At 54.3% G+C, this 13706-nt stretch overlaps 6 protein-coding genes across 6 annotated transcripts; 3 read left to right on the top strand and 3 right to left on the bottom strand.

Moving 5' to 3' along the window:
* Positions 1 to 818: 818 nt before the first annotated feature.
* V2A60_000312 (uncharacterized protein) lies at positions 819 to 1217 on the bottom strand (the record flags this gene model as incomplete). Its single annotated transcript, XM_083251683.1, has 1 exon — positions 819 to 1217. One exon carries the CDS (start codon positions 1215 to 1217, stop codon positions 819 to 821), a length of 399 nt encoding a protein of 132 aa, XP_083107809.1.
* A 1726-nt stretch (positions 1218 to 2943) lies between these two features.
* V2A60_000311 (VOC family protein) lies at positions 2944 to 3345 on the top strand (the record flags this gene model as incomplete). Its single annotated transcript, XM_083251682.1, has 1 exon — positions 2944 to 3345. One exon carries the CDS (start codon positions 2944 to 2946, stop codon positions 3343 to 3345), a length of 402 nt encoding a protein of 133 aa, XP_083107808.1.
* A 793-nt stretch (positions 3346 to 4138) lies between these two features.
* On the bottom strand, positions 4139 to 4777 carry V2A60_000310 (MARVEL domain-containing protein; the record flags this gene model as incomplete). The annotated part of the gene is made up of 2 exons (XM_083251681.1): positions 4139 to 4473; positions 4702 to 4777. 2 exons carry the CDS (start codon positions 4775 to 4777, stop codon positions 4139 to 4141), a joined length of 411 nt encoding a protein of 136 aa, XP_083107807.1.
* A 2406-nt stretch (positions 4778 to 7183) lies between these two features.
* V2A60_000309 (RidA family protein) lies at positions 7184 to 10288 on the bottom strand (the record flags this gene model as incomplete). Its single annotated transcript, XM_083251680.1, has 5 exons — positions 7184 to 7733; positions 7806 to 8104; positions 8176 to 8692; positions 9813 to 10092; positions 10177 to 10288. 5 exons carry the CDS (start codon positions 10286 to 10288, stop codon positions 7184 to 7186), a joined length of 1758 nt encoding a protein of 585 aa, XP_083107806.1.
* An 808-nt stretch (positions 10289 to 11096) lies between these two features.
* On the top strand, positions 11097 to 11643 carry V2A60_000308 (Mss4-like protein; the record flags this gene model as incomplete). The annotated part of the gene is made up of 2 exons (XM_083251679.1): positions 11097 to 11195; positions 11254 to 11643. 2 exons carry the CDS (start codon positions 11097 to 11099, stop codon positions 11641 to 11643), a joined length of 489 nt encoding a protein of 162 aa, XP_083107805.1.
* Positions 11644 to 12438: 795 nt separating this feature from the next.
* Positions 12439 to 12846, top strand: V2A60_000307 (uncharacterized protein; the record flags this gene model as incomplete). Its single annotated transcript, XM_083251678.1, has 1 exon — positions 12439 to 12846. One exon carries the CDS (start codon positions 12439 to 12441, stop codon positions 12844 to 12846), a length of 408 nt encoding a protein of 135 aa, XP_083107804.1.
* Positions 12847 to 13706: the final 860 nt, after the last annotated feature.

Below are 13706 nucleotides of genomic sequence, written 5' to 3'. Positions count from 1 at the left end.
CGCTGTTTGCTCGGCATTTGTGAAAGCATCACTGCCAACACGTACACTCCGCAACAGCACGCCATGACTCAACAGCCGGAACAATCACCAATGCCAATCGCAGCATCCTCATCAACATGATGATTAACAGAGAAAAATGGCATCAACAGTGGCGGGAGCACGCACAACAATAACGCAGAAACAGCACCAACATGAACCGCACCAACATGAACCGCACCAGCATGGACCCTGAACAAGCCAACAATATTCACCAACATCGGCACTGCCCTGGCAGCCCGCATTTCCATCATCTTACTGATACGCTGGGAGAAACACTACTTGGAGGGGGCAAACAGCCGCCGGCGCCGCCCAAGCCAACCCGCATTGCTGTTGCCAATACCGAGACGGCGGAGCGGACACCAACCTCGGACAAACGCGGCCAATATTCTCCTCGTCGTCAGTCCGAAGCACGAGACAGCTCACAGCCATGCCGGGGCATATAAAGCTGCAAGCGCTGGCCAGAAATGTGTGACCTTCTCGCAAAAACACACGTCAGTGACCTGTAAATTCGGTCTCCCGGACCTCGATCCCGCCGTCGAGTGAGGTTATTCATAGCATAGCCAGCTCGTAGGCTGCCAAGAGAGAGACCGTATGAGCGACCAAAATTTAGCCGACATGAAACTGGGTTGACCTTGGCCGTCCGCAATAAACACGCAGCATTGCAGTCCTTGATTTGCATTTCTTCATTTGGCAGCAAGACTAAATAAAAAAGAATAGTGTTACCTGGAATACGTATACACACAAAAACGGCCTTTTCCCCGGACAAACTTTGCCCCCTGTTACTTCGTCTTGAGCAGCGCCTGCTTCTCCGCAATCACCCTGCCGACTCTCCCCCACGCGCCGATGCCCTCGACGAAGACGCTCAGCGACCACTTCCACCAGACGGCGGACCAGCGCGGGACGCCGTGCCGGCGCAGGCGCAGCCGGTCAAACAGCAGCACCTCGGCGGCGTGGGCGGCCGCCAGCCAGAAGACGACGTTGCGCGCGACCCAGAGGAAGGTCTCGGGCCCGCCGGGAAAGTACCGCTCGAGCAGCGCCCAGAGCCCGCTGCCGGGCACCGCCCACCGCGAGGCGACGCCGGCGGCGTACAGCGCGAGCGTCCCGCCGGCGGCGAGCCACTCGCCCGTGGCCCGCGGCCAGACGTACTCGGTGATTTGGACGGGTGTGGTGGGCGCCATGGCCGGGGAGAATACAGAAAGAAGAGAGAGGTAAGAATGTGGGATGGGCAAAGTGTGTTTTCTTTTTGTCTTCTTCTTCTCTGTTTGCTCTGTATCGTTGGCGATGCTGGTTTCGGGGCCGGTAAGACCCAAAAACACACACACAAGGTGCCGAGGCAAAAGGAAGTAAGTAGGTGGGATCTAATAAGCCGAGAGAGCTGGCTTCTGATCGGAACCTTGGAAACGACAGAGGTGAAGTCGAATTTTGGCCAAGTTGTTGTCAAACAACGTTGCTTTCTTTCGTTGAATGTGAAAAAAAAATCCCTGTTTCAAAGGTTGTGAGAGGTTGAAAAAACAAGAGGTTCATCAAAATGTCCCGCGTAAGGGCCCTCCTCGGTTGTTCGTTGTCGAGGTTGTTGGTGTCATTGCCGGCTTTGGCCCCACCGCCCGTTCCCCGCGCGCCGCGGGTGGGCGGCGCAACTACACGGACCGGGAGACACACGGGGCCAAAAGCATCCCCTATCCCGGGGAGGCAGGAAGCGCATATGTCAACCGAACCCTCGTAGTAGAGCTCGGACAAGGAAGTCCTCAAAATAAACTATCCCCCCAAGAAGGAGTATGCTGTCGAGTCCCGTGAGCTGGCGGCGAGCGTTTTGGTGTGAGTGTGCCGCTGGCAAGAGGACGTGACCTCGCGGAAAGCGAGGGCTTATATATAGACTTATGTATACCTCGTATTCTGCAGAGTCAGTAGGATTCGAGGTCTGCGAGTATCGTGGGCCTCAGTTGTTGAACATTGAAGAGAAAGACTGCTTTCCATGATAGGATGTAGCTCAGGATAACACCGCCCCCCCACCCCCACTCCCTCACAAGATTCCGAGCTGCTTTAAATGTCAGAGATGCCCAATCATCTGATAGATATCTCAGCTTCCTATAGTTGTGAAGTGAAGATGGCGTCGTCAATTGTCAGAGGGGAGGCATGAGGGGGGACTAACACTTGCCTCCTCTAGCAGTGATTCTGAAGAATAGATGCAGTTCATGTCGTTCTTATGATGGGGGTGTTTTTCAATACGCCGAGAGCTTCTTCACCCGCGCAGCGGTTCGTAAAAAAAGCAGGCGGCTCAAGTCTTTTGCAGGATTGGCAAAGCAACTTCTCCCCGACTTCCATCAGGCACACTGCGTTTTTGCTCCGCTGAAAGTTGACCTACCGACCGACCAGGCCAGGTCCGTAGTCAAGTCGACGACGACCCGCAAACATGGGGCTGTTGTATATGTTTTCTTCTTCTTCTCCTTTTACCGTCTGTTCACGGTTTTCTACAATGAAATTGCAGTATTTCTGCAAGGCACTCAAGTACGACGCGTGAATGCACGTTCATTGGGTGGCGCACTACTAAGGCAGTTGGGCTAGGCAGAAGCCGGAGGGCCCCTCACTGACCGTGGTGTTTTCCCATAGGTAATTGCAGCTTCACCAGAAACCCTCGCCGAGCTGAAAGATACAAGGACTAGTCCGGACTCTTTTTGAGCCATTGAGGCGTCGCAAGTATATATAATCACCCATATTCTAGATTTTTCTAATCGCGTAGCTAAAACAACACAATTCTCTGAGCATCGATATACATATATCCTCTCTCTTCTGCACTTCCTCCCCTATTGTCTTTATCCCAGTTTTCAAGAACTCCCAATCCCCTCCCCTCCTCAACGTCAAAACACAAAAAAAGAAAAGGAAAAGAAAAGGAAAACAAGAAGAAGAATGGCCGACGTCAACAACCCCCTGCGCACGGTAGCCGCCATCTCCCTCTTCACCGAGGACCTGGCCGCGTCCAAGGACTTTTACACGCGCGTGTTTGGCGCGGCGGTGCTGTTCGAGGACGCCGAGTCGTGCGCGGTGCGCTTCAACAACGTCATCCTGAACCTGCTCCTCGTCGGCGCGGCGGCGGAGCTCGTCGGCGGCGCCCGCTTCGTCGCGCCGCCCGGCGCCGGCAGCCGCTGCCAGCTGTCCGTCTGGGTGGCCGATGTCGACGCCGAGGTCGCGCGCCTCCGCGACCGCGGCGTCGCCATCCTGCTCGGCCCGGAGACGAAGCCCTGGGGGAAGCGCGTCGCCTCCTTCCAGGACCCGGCCGGCCACAGCTGGGAGGTTGCGCAGGACGTCTGATCCCCGGAGCAGAGAAAGCTCTCTCCCCCCGAGGTTTTTGCTGCGAGTACGCTCAGCAGTACTGATATACGAGGCATCTGCCAAGAAAGTGCTGTCGCTTCGGGGCTATAACAACAGTATATTGTCCTCTCTTTTTTTTTTCTTCTAGTACACAGAATCCCACTTATAAAATGGTAAACAAGAAAACGCCATCATACACAAACATTCCACATTTCTTCAGGTTCCAATTCAGTGAGAGAAGGGCAAAATCAAGCGTCGTCTTTTCTTTATTTCGTCATGTCACAATTGACCTCCTTCATTAGATGGACTCGCCTTCCCCCCTTTCCCATGAACCAAAGCAACCCATCCGCTCCCTGTATCGTACCGTTGCCCACGCAAACCCAGGGCATATATCCAAAAAAGAAAAAGAATAGCTCGTACTCGCGTTATCGCATAGACAGCGGCTCGAGGGTATCTCGCGCGTATAATCCCGATTAAGTAGAAAGAAGAAAGCCAGAGGCCAAGAAGAGAAAGAAGAACAAGAACAGCCCCATAGGGTGCCAAAGGAAAAAAAAGAGAAGAGCAACTCCGGGCCGACCCAACAGAACATGTACAATCATTATTATTCTAGGTACAGGCGTACAAGATGCGATTGCGAGCGGCATAGCAAGCCTGTGACGCGGCTGAGGCGAGGGGCATCAAGCGCACGCCAGTCTGGCGGCCATTGTCGAGCGGGCCTCCGGCAAGCAGCCTTTCTCGATTTGTTTGTGCGCGTTGTCGGGGGGAGGGGGAGGGTGGCGGAGCGTGAGTCCTTCTAGACACGCGAGCCGCCGCGGGAGCCGAGACCCTCGATGACGGCCAGGGCGGTGGTGATGGCCCAGAGGAAGAAGCCAAAGGCGGTGGCGGCCTGGGCGACCTGGCAGTCGTGGAAGCCGTGGCAGCGGATGGGGATGCGGGCGGCGATGGCGATGGAGCCGGCGAACCAGAAGATGGCCGTGATGGCGAGCAGGGCGAGGCCGACAATGGCGTGGTAGAGGCGGGAAAAGGCGCGCTTGACGAGGCCGGTGTAGACGATGATGACGAGGGTCCAGAGCGAGTTGAAGAGCATAAAGTTGAAGCGGGACTCGTTGCCACCGCTGCGGCTGACGACTGCGAATGGGGAGGAGGAGCGCGTTAGTAAAGGCTTCTTTTTTTTTCGATGGCAAGAGGGTTTTGCGGGCGGCGCGCCGGTTGCTTGTCGCGCGGTGCGGGCTTCTCGCGATGCGATTGCGCTCGGAGGAGCAGGGGCAACGGAAGGGGGAGGTTATCTGCGTTCGTCTGTGCTTGCGCGCGCGCTCGCTCGCTCGCGCGCAGACAAGGGAAGCTCGAGTTACGTACGGTAGGCAGTCAGGCCCAGCTCGATGATGAGGAGCAGGACCAGGACGGCGTGGACAATCGTGGAGATGCCTTCCATTGCGACTTGTTGTTTTCCGGTTGCTTTGTAGGTAGGGAGGTTGGTGCTGGTGCGGGCGTTTGCGGGTTGCTATGGTAGAGCTGTTGTGTGCAGGAGGAGTTGCCTCTGAGTTCGAGCAAGTGATGCTTTTGTACAAAACGACGAGAAGAATGAAGGGGGGAGAGAAAGAGAGAGAAGAATAGAAATGCGAACAAGGTTTAACTGTACAAATGTAGTAGAATGACGGAAACACCAAGGGGGGGGTGGAGGGGGAGGATTCTGCGCCTGTCGGACGAGAGTGGGCAGGAATGGCACCGCCGGCGCGAGCGCAACGCTGACGCAAGGATGGAAGCAGGGTTTTTTTCTTTTTTCTTTTTTTTTCTCTTTTCTAAATGGCCCTTTGAATTCTTTTGGTTAGCTGTGCTCACTTTCCGGCTGCTGCGCCGCCCAAACAAGCTACTGGTACTTACCTTTCGGCCCCTAAAAAGACGTAAAGAGCCCAGACAAGAGCTGCCAAGTGGGGGAGCTACAGGCAGCTACGGCGAGCTACAGTGGATGCTGGTTGGGCGCTAACGAGCTTGGGAGCTTTCCTGGCCCGATGCGTTCTGTTAGTACCTACCTAGGCACCTACGACGAGATCAAGGGAGAGGCGCACACTTTTTTATTGCCGGCGAAAATCGTGGATGAAAAACCATGTAATCAATCACTTCCTTGCTTCAATCGGATTTTCTTATTCTTTCATTTATTTTACTTTGCCTTTTCAATGCGTCACATCCGTTGTTGCACGACGTGTCATGTTGGTCAACAGTTGGTTACAGAGATTAGGCGAACTACTGAGTACCGCTGCTTACCTAGGTAGCTGTGTGAAACAAAAACCATAGGGAGCAATGATTGACGTCATCTTCTGTTTCTTTCTCTCTCCCTTTTTTTAATTTTTTTTTTAATTTTTTTTTTTCAACATCATCATTTGTGTGGGCCCGTTGAAGCTTCTCGTCTCTCTCCGTCTCTCTCCCAATGTTTCCCATCCATCCATCCTCGACGCCAGCAACACCAGCTGCGACATTAGCATCTATTCTTGTCCTCTTGTCATCCTTCCAAGCGCTTTTCTCCTTGTTCGACTCGTGCCCAGGCCCCTGCGGTTGCGGCGTAGCACCAGCGCTCGGCGTCCTTCTCCATGACTACCTACTTCCCTTGTCCGTCCACTCTGATCCAGTCCCGCTACACCCACCCAGCAAGGTTTCCCGCTTCTCGCCTCAAGGGCGAGCTTACCTGTTTGCCTGTTAATGCCCGGTTCTCAGCCCACTCACCAACTTGACTAGTTGGTCTCGCACGAATCATTAGCCCCAGCCAGCTGACCAGTTCTTCCACAACTGGAGGGGAAAAAAGGGCTGCGCGATTCCTACCCGATTCGCCGTCCGCCCGCACCGAGTAAGGCACTCATGAGCCACCAAAGGAACATAGGGCTTTGATCGGCTCCCGACAGCCATACTTTGCGCCTTGTTGATAATTTCATGAGGCAGCAAGTTTATACCTGTCCAGTCCACAGTCCTCTATATTTCAGAAAAGATATCTGTCCTTACCTCTCCTTGCCTCTCCTTACCTCTCCTCTCCTCCTCCTCTCCCGCGCCTGCATCATACCCTCAGCTCGATGCATCCTGGCTTGGCACGTTCCACTACCGATGCACAGTAGCCTGTCAAACTCCTTGCTAACCTCGAAACCCCGGTTGTGGCTGACAATGACGTTGCCCCAGTGGTGAGGTCATGCCCAGCGGCAACGGGTGGCTTAGCGTTTACCCTGCGCAGGGGCTGTTCGCCGGGCGGCGGCCTTTCCGGAGCGGAGCGGAAGATGCCAACCATGACGGAGATGGTCATTCATCAATTGTACGCAGATTGTATTCGCTCTCGCTTTCGCAATTAGATTTGTAGCTGCTTTTGGCTTCGCGGCAATTTCCGCAGCTACTTGCACAACCATCAGCTTTTGGCCCCATTGCCCCAGAGAGCTTACAGAGAGAGAGCTTGCAAGTGCTTACGCTGCCAATTCTCAACCAGCACCAAACCGATATCCAAGGAAATGAAATTACCCTTGCAATTCTTTATAGCCAGAATGAATCGCCAGGATACTCGGGCATATCCATGATCTACTCAGTAGCCGTACAACCTGGGCTATCTGACAATTGCGATCCCGCTCACCTATAACTAGCGCCACGTCACCTCGGCATTGTCCACTGCCGACAAATACGAACACGAATCTTCAACGCTGGTTTCAGGCGCGTGCTTCATCTGACCAATGACATGTATACCACCCTATCGAGACGACTATGCTGAGTAGGCTTCGACTCATCCTTCGAGCCCAGCCCAGCGACATGGCCTTTGAAAGACGGGTGCTTCTTTTACTACACCTCCCCAGCGGAATCGGGGAAAAATCCTTCAAATGTCCACCACACCCATACTGACCCAAGCATCTATTAGTCCCTCGCGGATCGCCTGCCCGGCCGCGAACCGGTCCGCGATCCCATCCATGATGCGCAGTACCCGCGCTCGCTGAGCCTTGGATGCCCACGCCGAGCGGGCCCCGGCGATTCGCAGCGGGAATAGTAGGAGCAACGGCGACAGGCCGCTCTTGTCAAGCGCGTGCTCGCTGAGGGTCAGAATGGTCTCGACGTGCCGCCGCACCGTCTCCGGGTCGAGCGTCGGCACTGCCAGCCCGAAGCGGCGCCAGTGGTGCATCTCGTAGTCAAACTCGCCCGACAGATAGACGCTGATGGCGGCCCAGAAGAGCCTGGTCAGCAGGCTGCACTCGTCTTCGCCCGCGACAACAGTAGGCGCGCCCTCGGCGCCCCCGTTCCGCGGTAGATGGGCCTCGTGCCACGCCGTCAGTGCTTCACGCAGCGCCATGCCTGTGCTGGCAATGTCGCGCGCTTCGTCCGGCACGCCCTCGCTAGGGTTGTCGTCCTCGGCGAGGCAGAATCGGCTTGCCCTGTCGACCACCGCCTCCCTGTTAGCTATACATCCTCTTTTCCGCATGCGCGGTAGTCGTCGTGCAACGTACCTGTATCGTAGATCCGGGCAAAGAAGCATCAGGTCCACCAGCGAGTCGAGCGGCCGCCACTCATCCGCGAGGCAGCCCTCGGACCAGAGATTCTGCGAGGCCTTGCGCCACTCGGGTCGCGTCAGGAACGACCGATCGTTGAACACAATCGTCCGGCAAACCTCGAACATTCTTGCCTGCTGAAACATGCGCGCCCCGGCCGGCGTGGCGCACACGGACGGGCCCGAGGCGGCTAACCCCTTGGCGGTGCCGTGCACCATGTGCTGCAGCCAGCCCATCCCGCTCGTGTCCGACATGAGCTGCTCTCGCGCGTCAGAAAAAAAGATGTGGCTTTCACAGGGGTGTGTGTAGTTGGGCCGTCATTACGTACCTCAAACATGCCCAGGAAGAGGGTCGTCCACAAGAGGGCTGTCCGGTCCGGATCGGACATGCTCTCCTGCTGCCTGTCAAGGCTCCTTCGCAACCCGACGACGGCTTGCGAATACAGCGTGTAGCTCGTGTACGCGTCGGCCGCGTGGTGGCCCTTTCCGGGCGGCGGCGCCAGCTTGGACGCCTGGACGGCTCCGAGCGCGCGTATCGAGTCGAGAAGGTACGGCAGCGTCTGCAGCGCCGCCATCTGCTTCACGTCCTGGGTGAACAGGTGGTCCTTGCCGCTGAAACTGTTTCGCTGCGCAAACACGTCAAAATAGTAAAAGTACCGATCGTCGTCGAGGGCAGGGCTCGGCCGGGGAGCCGCCGCCGCCGCCGCCGCCGCCCTCCTCGGCCGGGCCACCACCGACCTCGCGCCCGGCGGGCGACTGGGCCTGCTGCTGCTGCTGCTGGTGGTAAGGATGATGATGGGCGCGTCATTGCTGGCGGTGGCTGCTACGTAGATGCACGGCTTGCCCCTGTGGCTGCAGTTGGTGCAGGGGGTCTGGCCGGAGCACTATATAATTTACCAGTTTGTGATCAGTGAAACGAGTCTCTTCGGCACTTGGGAGCGCAGTGGCGTCGCGACAATGCATCCCGATTAGGCAACTGCACCGGAACAAAATCTATTTTTATTTTTCAGAAGACGCATGACATACTTTGAGATGGCTCGCCGCACACCGCTGGCAGCGAGAGCGCTTCCGTCGGCCGTCAAACGGTCCTAGCATCAGCGAGCGACGTGCTGTTGATGCCGCTACCCTGTAGCTTGGGCTTGTTACATGAACAGAGTCAGTAGTTGGATGATGACGAGAAACGCATTATCTGGTGCTGCGATTCCAGCAAGGACGGCGAGAAAAGACAAGTTGCTGAGAACAGTGCAAAGCAGGGGACTTGCGGGTGTTCAGCTCAACTTGACAGTCCACATACATTTCACCGCCGCCGAGAACAGTCTGGCACGCACCAACAGATCTCGATGGACAATCCGAGCAGTGCGCTCCTGGGTGCGTAGTGCCAAAGGGTCCGAATATCGTCTCTCTTTCCTGCAGGACGGTCAGGAAATAAAGGCCAAAGACTGAGAATGTAGATGTGTGCCCTGTCGGGCGGCCATTGGGCAAAAACGGCTGAAAGGGAATGCGTTGTGCTATTTTTACTCAGCCCCCGGTGCGGCTGACGATTCGAGCTGCTCGGCCGGTTGGTCCGGAGACCACCCGCACCCCAACAAGGTCCAAGGTGCGGTGCCGCTTTAACGCCACCTTTTCAACTGCTGCGGGAGTGGTTCATACCATGTAGACAGTGCTGGGTAGCTTGAGGCGCAAATCTCGGGCACGCCATGAGAGCTAGGGTGAGTAGATGCAGCCCTGTGGTATCATCTGGTGCAAGATCAATACGAAGTCGCATGGCCGCGCACCCATCATTACCATTTGATGATGAAGAAAAAAACCCCTCATGAACACAACTGATAGGTTACGAGATTGTTCTTGTGGCCAGGTTCAATACATTAATCGATGGTCTACCGGATAACTGAATATAATATCATCTATCTGGCTTTGACATGTCCCTCTCAACCAGGTCAGCGTGCAAAGCTACCTTGGATCATACGCCGAAACCTCAATCTCGACCCTAAAATCGTCTTCGGCCAGTCTCGTAACCCCAACCGCGGTCCAGATCGGACGGTGTCCCGGCATGTAGCGGTCCAGGTTGCGCGTCATGGCCTCGAGAGCCTCGTCGTTGATCGGGACGTGGTACGAAACGATGCGGTAGACCTGCGACCAGCCCTGGCCTCCCGCATTCTTCAAGTTGAGCTCGACATTGGCAAACGCTTGATCAATCTGCTCGTTGATCTCCTTCTTGTAGATTCCCGTCGTCGGATCCCAGCCACCTAGAAAATAAGAGAGCAAAAAAAAAAAGAAAAGATCAATGAGGGTTCCAACGAGGAAAAGAGTTGTGAGTCAGCATCACGTACCTTGGCCCGAGCATTCGATGCGGTCGTGGATGCGCACAGCTTGGTTGTAGCCGAATCTTTTCAAGTTCATTTGGCCTTTGCCAGGATACGCAAAGTATTGGAGCTCGGACATGACGATAAGATACTGCACACGAATGTAGAATTGAAATAGAGTTGAATGCCGATACCAGGAATAGACTTGTGAGATGTAGTTCACATTGATATTGCATTTGAGTTATCATGACTTATTGCTGGGTTTATATAGTGTCTTTGCTAGTTGGCAAAAGAGTATTACACCATCATTGCCTTTGGTCGATGATTCGAGTAGTATCCAAGCAAGTGTCAAACATTGCAGTCTAGGGTTTAGACTAGGCCTACTCAGTCTACTAAGTTGCTTATTGTATTTCTAATCCGAATGCACTGCCTCAAAATGTATACCTTGTCATGTAAGTAGGCCGGCCGTATCAGCCATCGCAATGAGCGCAATCGACTGAAAGGATGTGCACAACGGGGGGCCTTCTCCACCAAGTTGAATGAGCATCAACAGCCCATCCTAGCTTAGCGCAACGGAGATTGACGATTGACAACGGCAGAACGTAACGTGGGGGATGATCGACTCGATTGCGTAGCGACTCAGATAACGAGCCTTGGCAGCCTAATTCGGCCAAGCGAGGCGATCCAAGGCTAGCATCGGGGAAACGAATGTCGAGGGACTGCCTCGAACGGAATCGCGTATCGGAGATGATTGACTCGCCTGAACTCATCTGCCGAGGGTAAACAGCATCGCGAATCTAGTGGAGCGCCCGGTCTGTTCAAGTACCGTCTCCAACAGGCATGCCAAAGGCAGCTATTTTAACTCGGCCAACACCGTTGCCTATACACCACCACGCTTCGTGCCTACCTTTGAGAATGCCTTTACCACCCCATCAAATCCTACCACCATGGATCCTGGTCAAGCCCCGACATTGACCGGAGGTTGCCTCTGCGAGTCCGTCCGATTCGAAATCCACTTTGGCGACAAGTTTCGCTGGCCTCCCACCGTCAGTCTTGTACCCTCTCGCACAAACCAAGCTCTGCTAATACTGAAGATAAAACCAGTCATGCGCGTGCCAATGCACAATGTGTCGCAAGTTTACGGCTTCGCTGGTTGCCCAATTCATTGCCGTTGCGCGGCCCAACCTGTCGCCTGATCTGCGAGACGCACCAGCCTTTGCAGAGTACGAGTCCTCGCCGGGTGTGTTTCGGGGATTCTGCCGCCGCTGCGGCTCCAGCCTGAGCTACCGGTGTCTAAAGTACCCCGACGTGGTCGATGTGTTCATCGGCGCGCTGGATGAGAAATGGATCAGCGGCGGCCAGGACGACGACAAGGTGGCGATTGCCAAGGATCTCGCTACGCCGAACGGCTACCATGCTTGGTACAGCCACATGATACCTGGTGTTACGGATTACCTCAAGGGCCGGCCAAATTACGCAGAAGGGGCCACGTAGCTCCGATCCTGTCTACCATCTTTAGTACACTTTAATAGTTACTTACGGCATGAGACCGCTGACTGCGCTGCGCTGAACTTTGTACTTGTCGTCTGCTGGCGTGCCTGCTCGTTAGTTGATATGCAGAAATATTATCAAGTAACGGCCGTATACTTGGCCGATTTGAGATCTGAACATGGGCTAGTTGACTGCGTTGTGACTCTCTCACGTTGTATCAGCTTACAAATGAAACTTCAATCTGTGAGAGCGCGCTGATGTCATCTGAGTGGGCAGATCATCAATCTCCACAAAGTAAAATAGTATCGAGATATCTTCGGCGTTGGAAATCTGCATTGGGGTTCAACAATTCGGAGCTTTTCTAGACTATCCACTTGTAGCCTATTCGCCTGTTGCGTACTAGTGTCGCCAACTGCGAACCGAGTGTCGCGGCGACAAGCACAACGGCGCAAGAGTGAGGCCCCGACTGAGTGAACATTTGTAAGGATCCAAGCAAACTGATTCCTCATACTGTGGAGCTTGCTCTTCCGAATATTTGGCACAATCACTTGGCACATTTACTCGGCAAAGCACTGCCGCACTTGGGTAACTCATGAAGAAGGTTAAGGGCGCTGAACAACAATATAAGCTCGCCGAAGCTTCAAGTCTCAAAGAAGATTTTACACCTCTGAGTAGCTTACTTTCACTCTTCCCTCTTCACTACTTGATCATATTTCACAATCCATCTTTGAAGGGTAAATAATATGCCGTGCTGAGTGCACGCCCCCATCAAGCTGACCGTCATTCTTCATAGGCACCATGTCTGCAGAACAATACGTCAACGGACCGGGAGCGGGCGAGGGTCTAAGTGGCCGATACTGGTACTCGCAGTCCGTCAGTCTCGGCAACACAGTCAAATGCTCCGGCCAGGGCGGATGGGACGAAAACGGCAAAGTTCCGACAGGAGATGCGGCCAAGCAAATCGAGTACGCCTTTAAGAATGTTGATCAGCTTCTGCAGGCAGCGGGACTACGGGGCTGGGAGGATGTCATAGCAGTCCGTTCCTATCACGTTGGAGTGTCCGATACTCTGGAACTCTATGTTTCTTATTTGAAGAAGCGTGTTCCTTGCCATCGGCCGATTTCGACAGTGATTGGGGTATCTGAGCTCGCCCAGCCTGGGATGCTGATTGAGCTGGAAGTGGAAGCCAAGAAACAGAAGCGATAGCGAGGATAGGGTCACGACTTTACTTCGTTGAATAGCTTGGAGAAGAAACGGATTGTTTCTACAGTAAATGATACAATTCAATTTATTGTTGCGCTCTCTACGGCCCCAAATCTCTATGATGTTTACTTCAGTATTATTGATCCATATTGCTCATGAACTATCTCGGCAGGAAAGCCGGATCTAAAAAGCCGACATGGAACCTCAGCCATTTACCGGTCGAAACGACATCACTTACATTGTGGTACCGGGCTTTCAATTGCCGCCGACTTGAATGAAGATTTGGCGGAAAGTTGCGTTGCCTACATCTGTAGTGCGGCTGAAGAGAGTGCAGCGAAAATCGGGCTGTCATGCTTGCTCGAGACGGAGTAGAGGCCTGACGCCCGGATCGTGAGGCACTTGGCAGTCGATACGCTATGTACTGGAGCAGTGTACTGGAGCAGATCGGAGATGGAAGCGAAGTTAGCCAAGCATATTTTTTCTTAACGCATTGAGAATGCCTTGTTCTTTCCATTTCCAACGTTTGAGCCCTACTCTCCGATTGCTGCATTTCTTGTAAACCGACTGATTAAGCTAGTGCTGCGCATACAGCCTTGTGTATAGCGGCACGTCAAATCACCCGATGGAGTCTAGTTTCATTTCTATGCTTCCTTGGCGTTCGTGGGTGAACCGAAAAGGGAAACTATCTCGCGGTGCGGAGCTCGAATCATTGGCCAGGATTGGGAGCCCGGACAGCCAAAGAGGTACTCTGCCTGCAACAAGCGTCACGGCGGATGTGGCTTCGTTCATCGAGCTGATTCTCATGTTCCACAATACGGGCAGTGTTTTTGGTAATCTCGCGGGAATTGCATCGCATTCGGATG

Source organism: Cordyceps javanica, chromosome 1 (genome assembly GCF_051103115.1).
Source record: "Cordyceps javanica chromosome 1, complete sequence".
Taxonomy (NCBI): domain Eukaryota; kingdom Fungi; phylum Ascomycota; class Sordariomycetes; order Hypocreales; family Cordycipitaceae; genus Cordyceps; species Cordyceps javanica.
The sequence above is the reverse complement of the archived record's forward strand: the minus strand, read 5'-3'. Positions and strand labels throughout refer to the sequence as shown.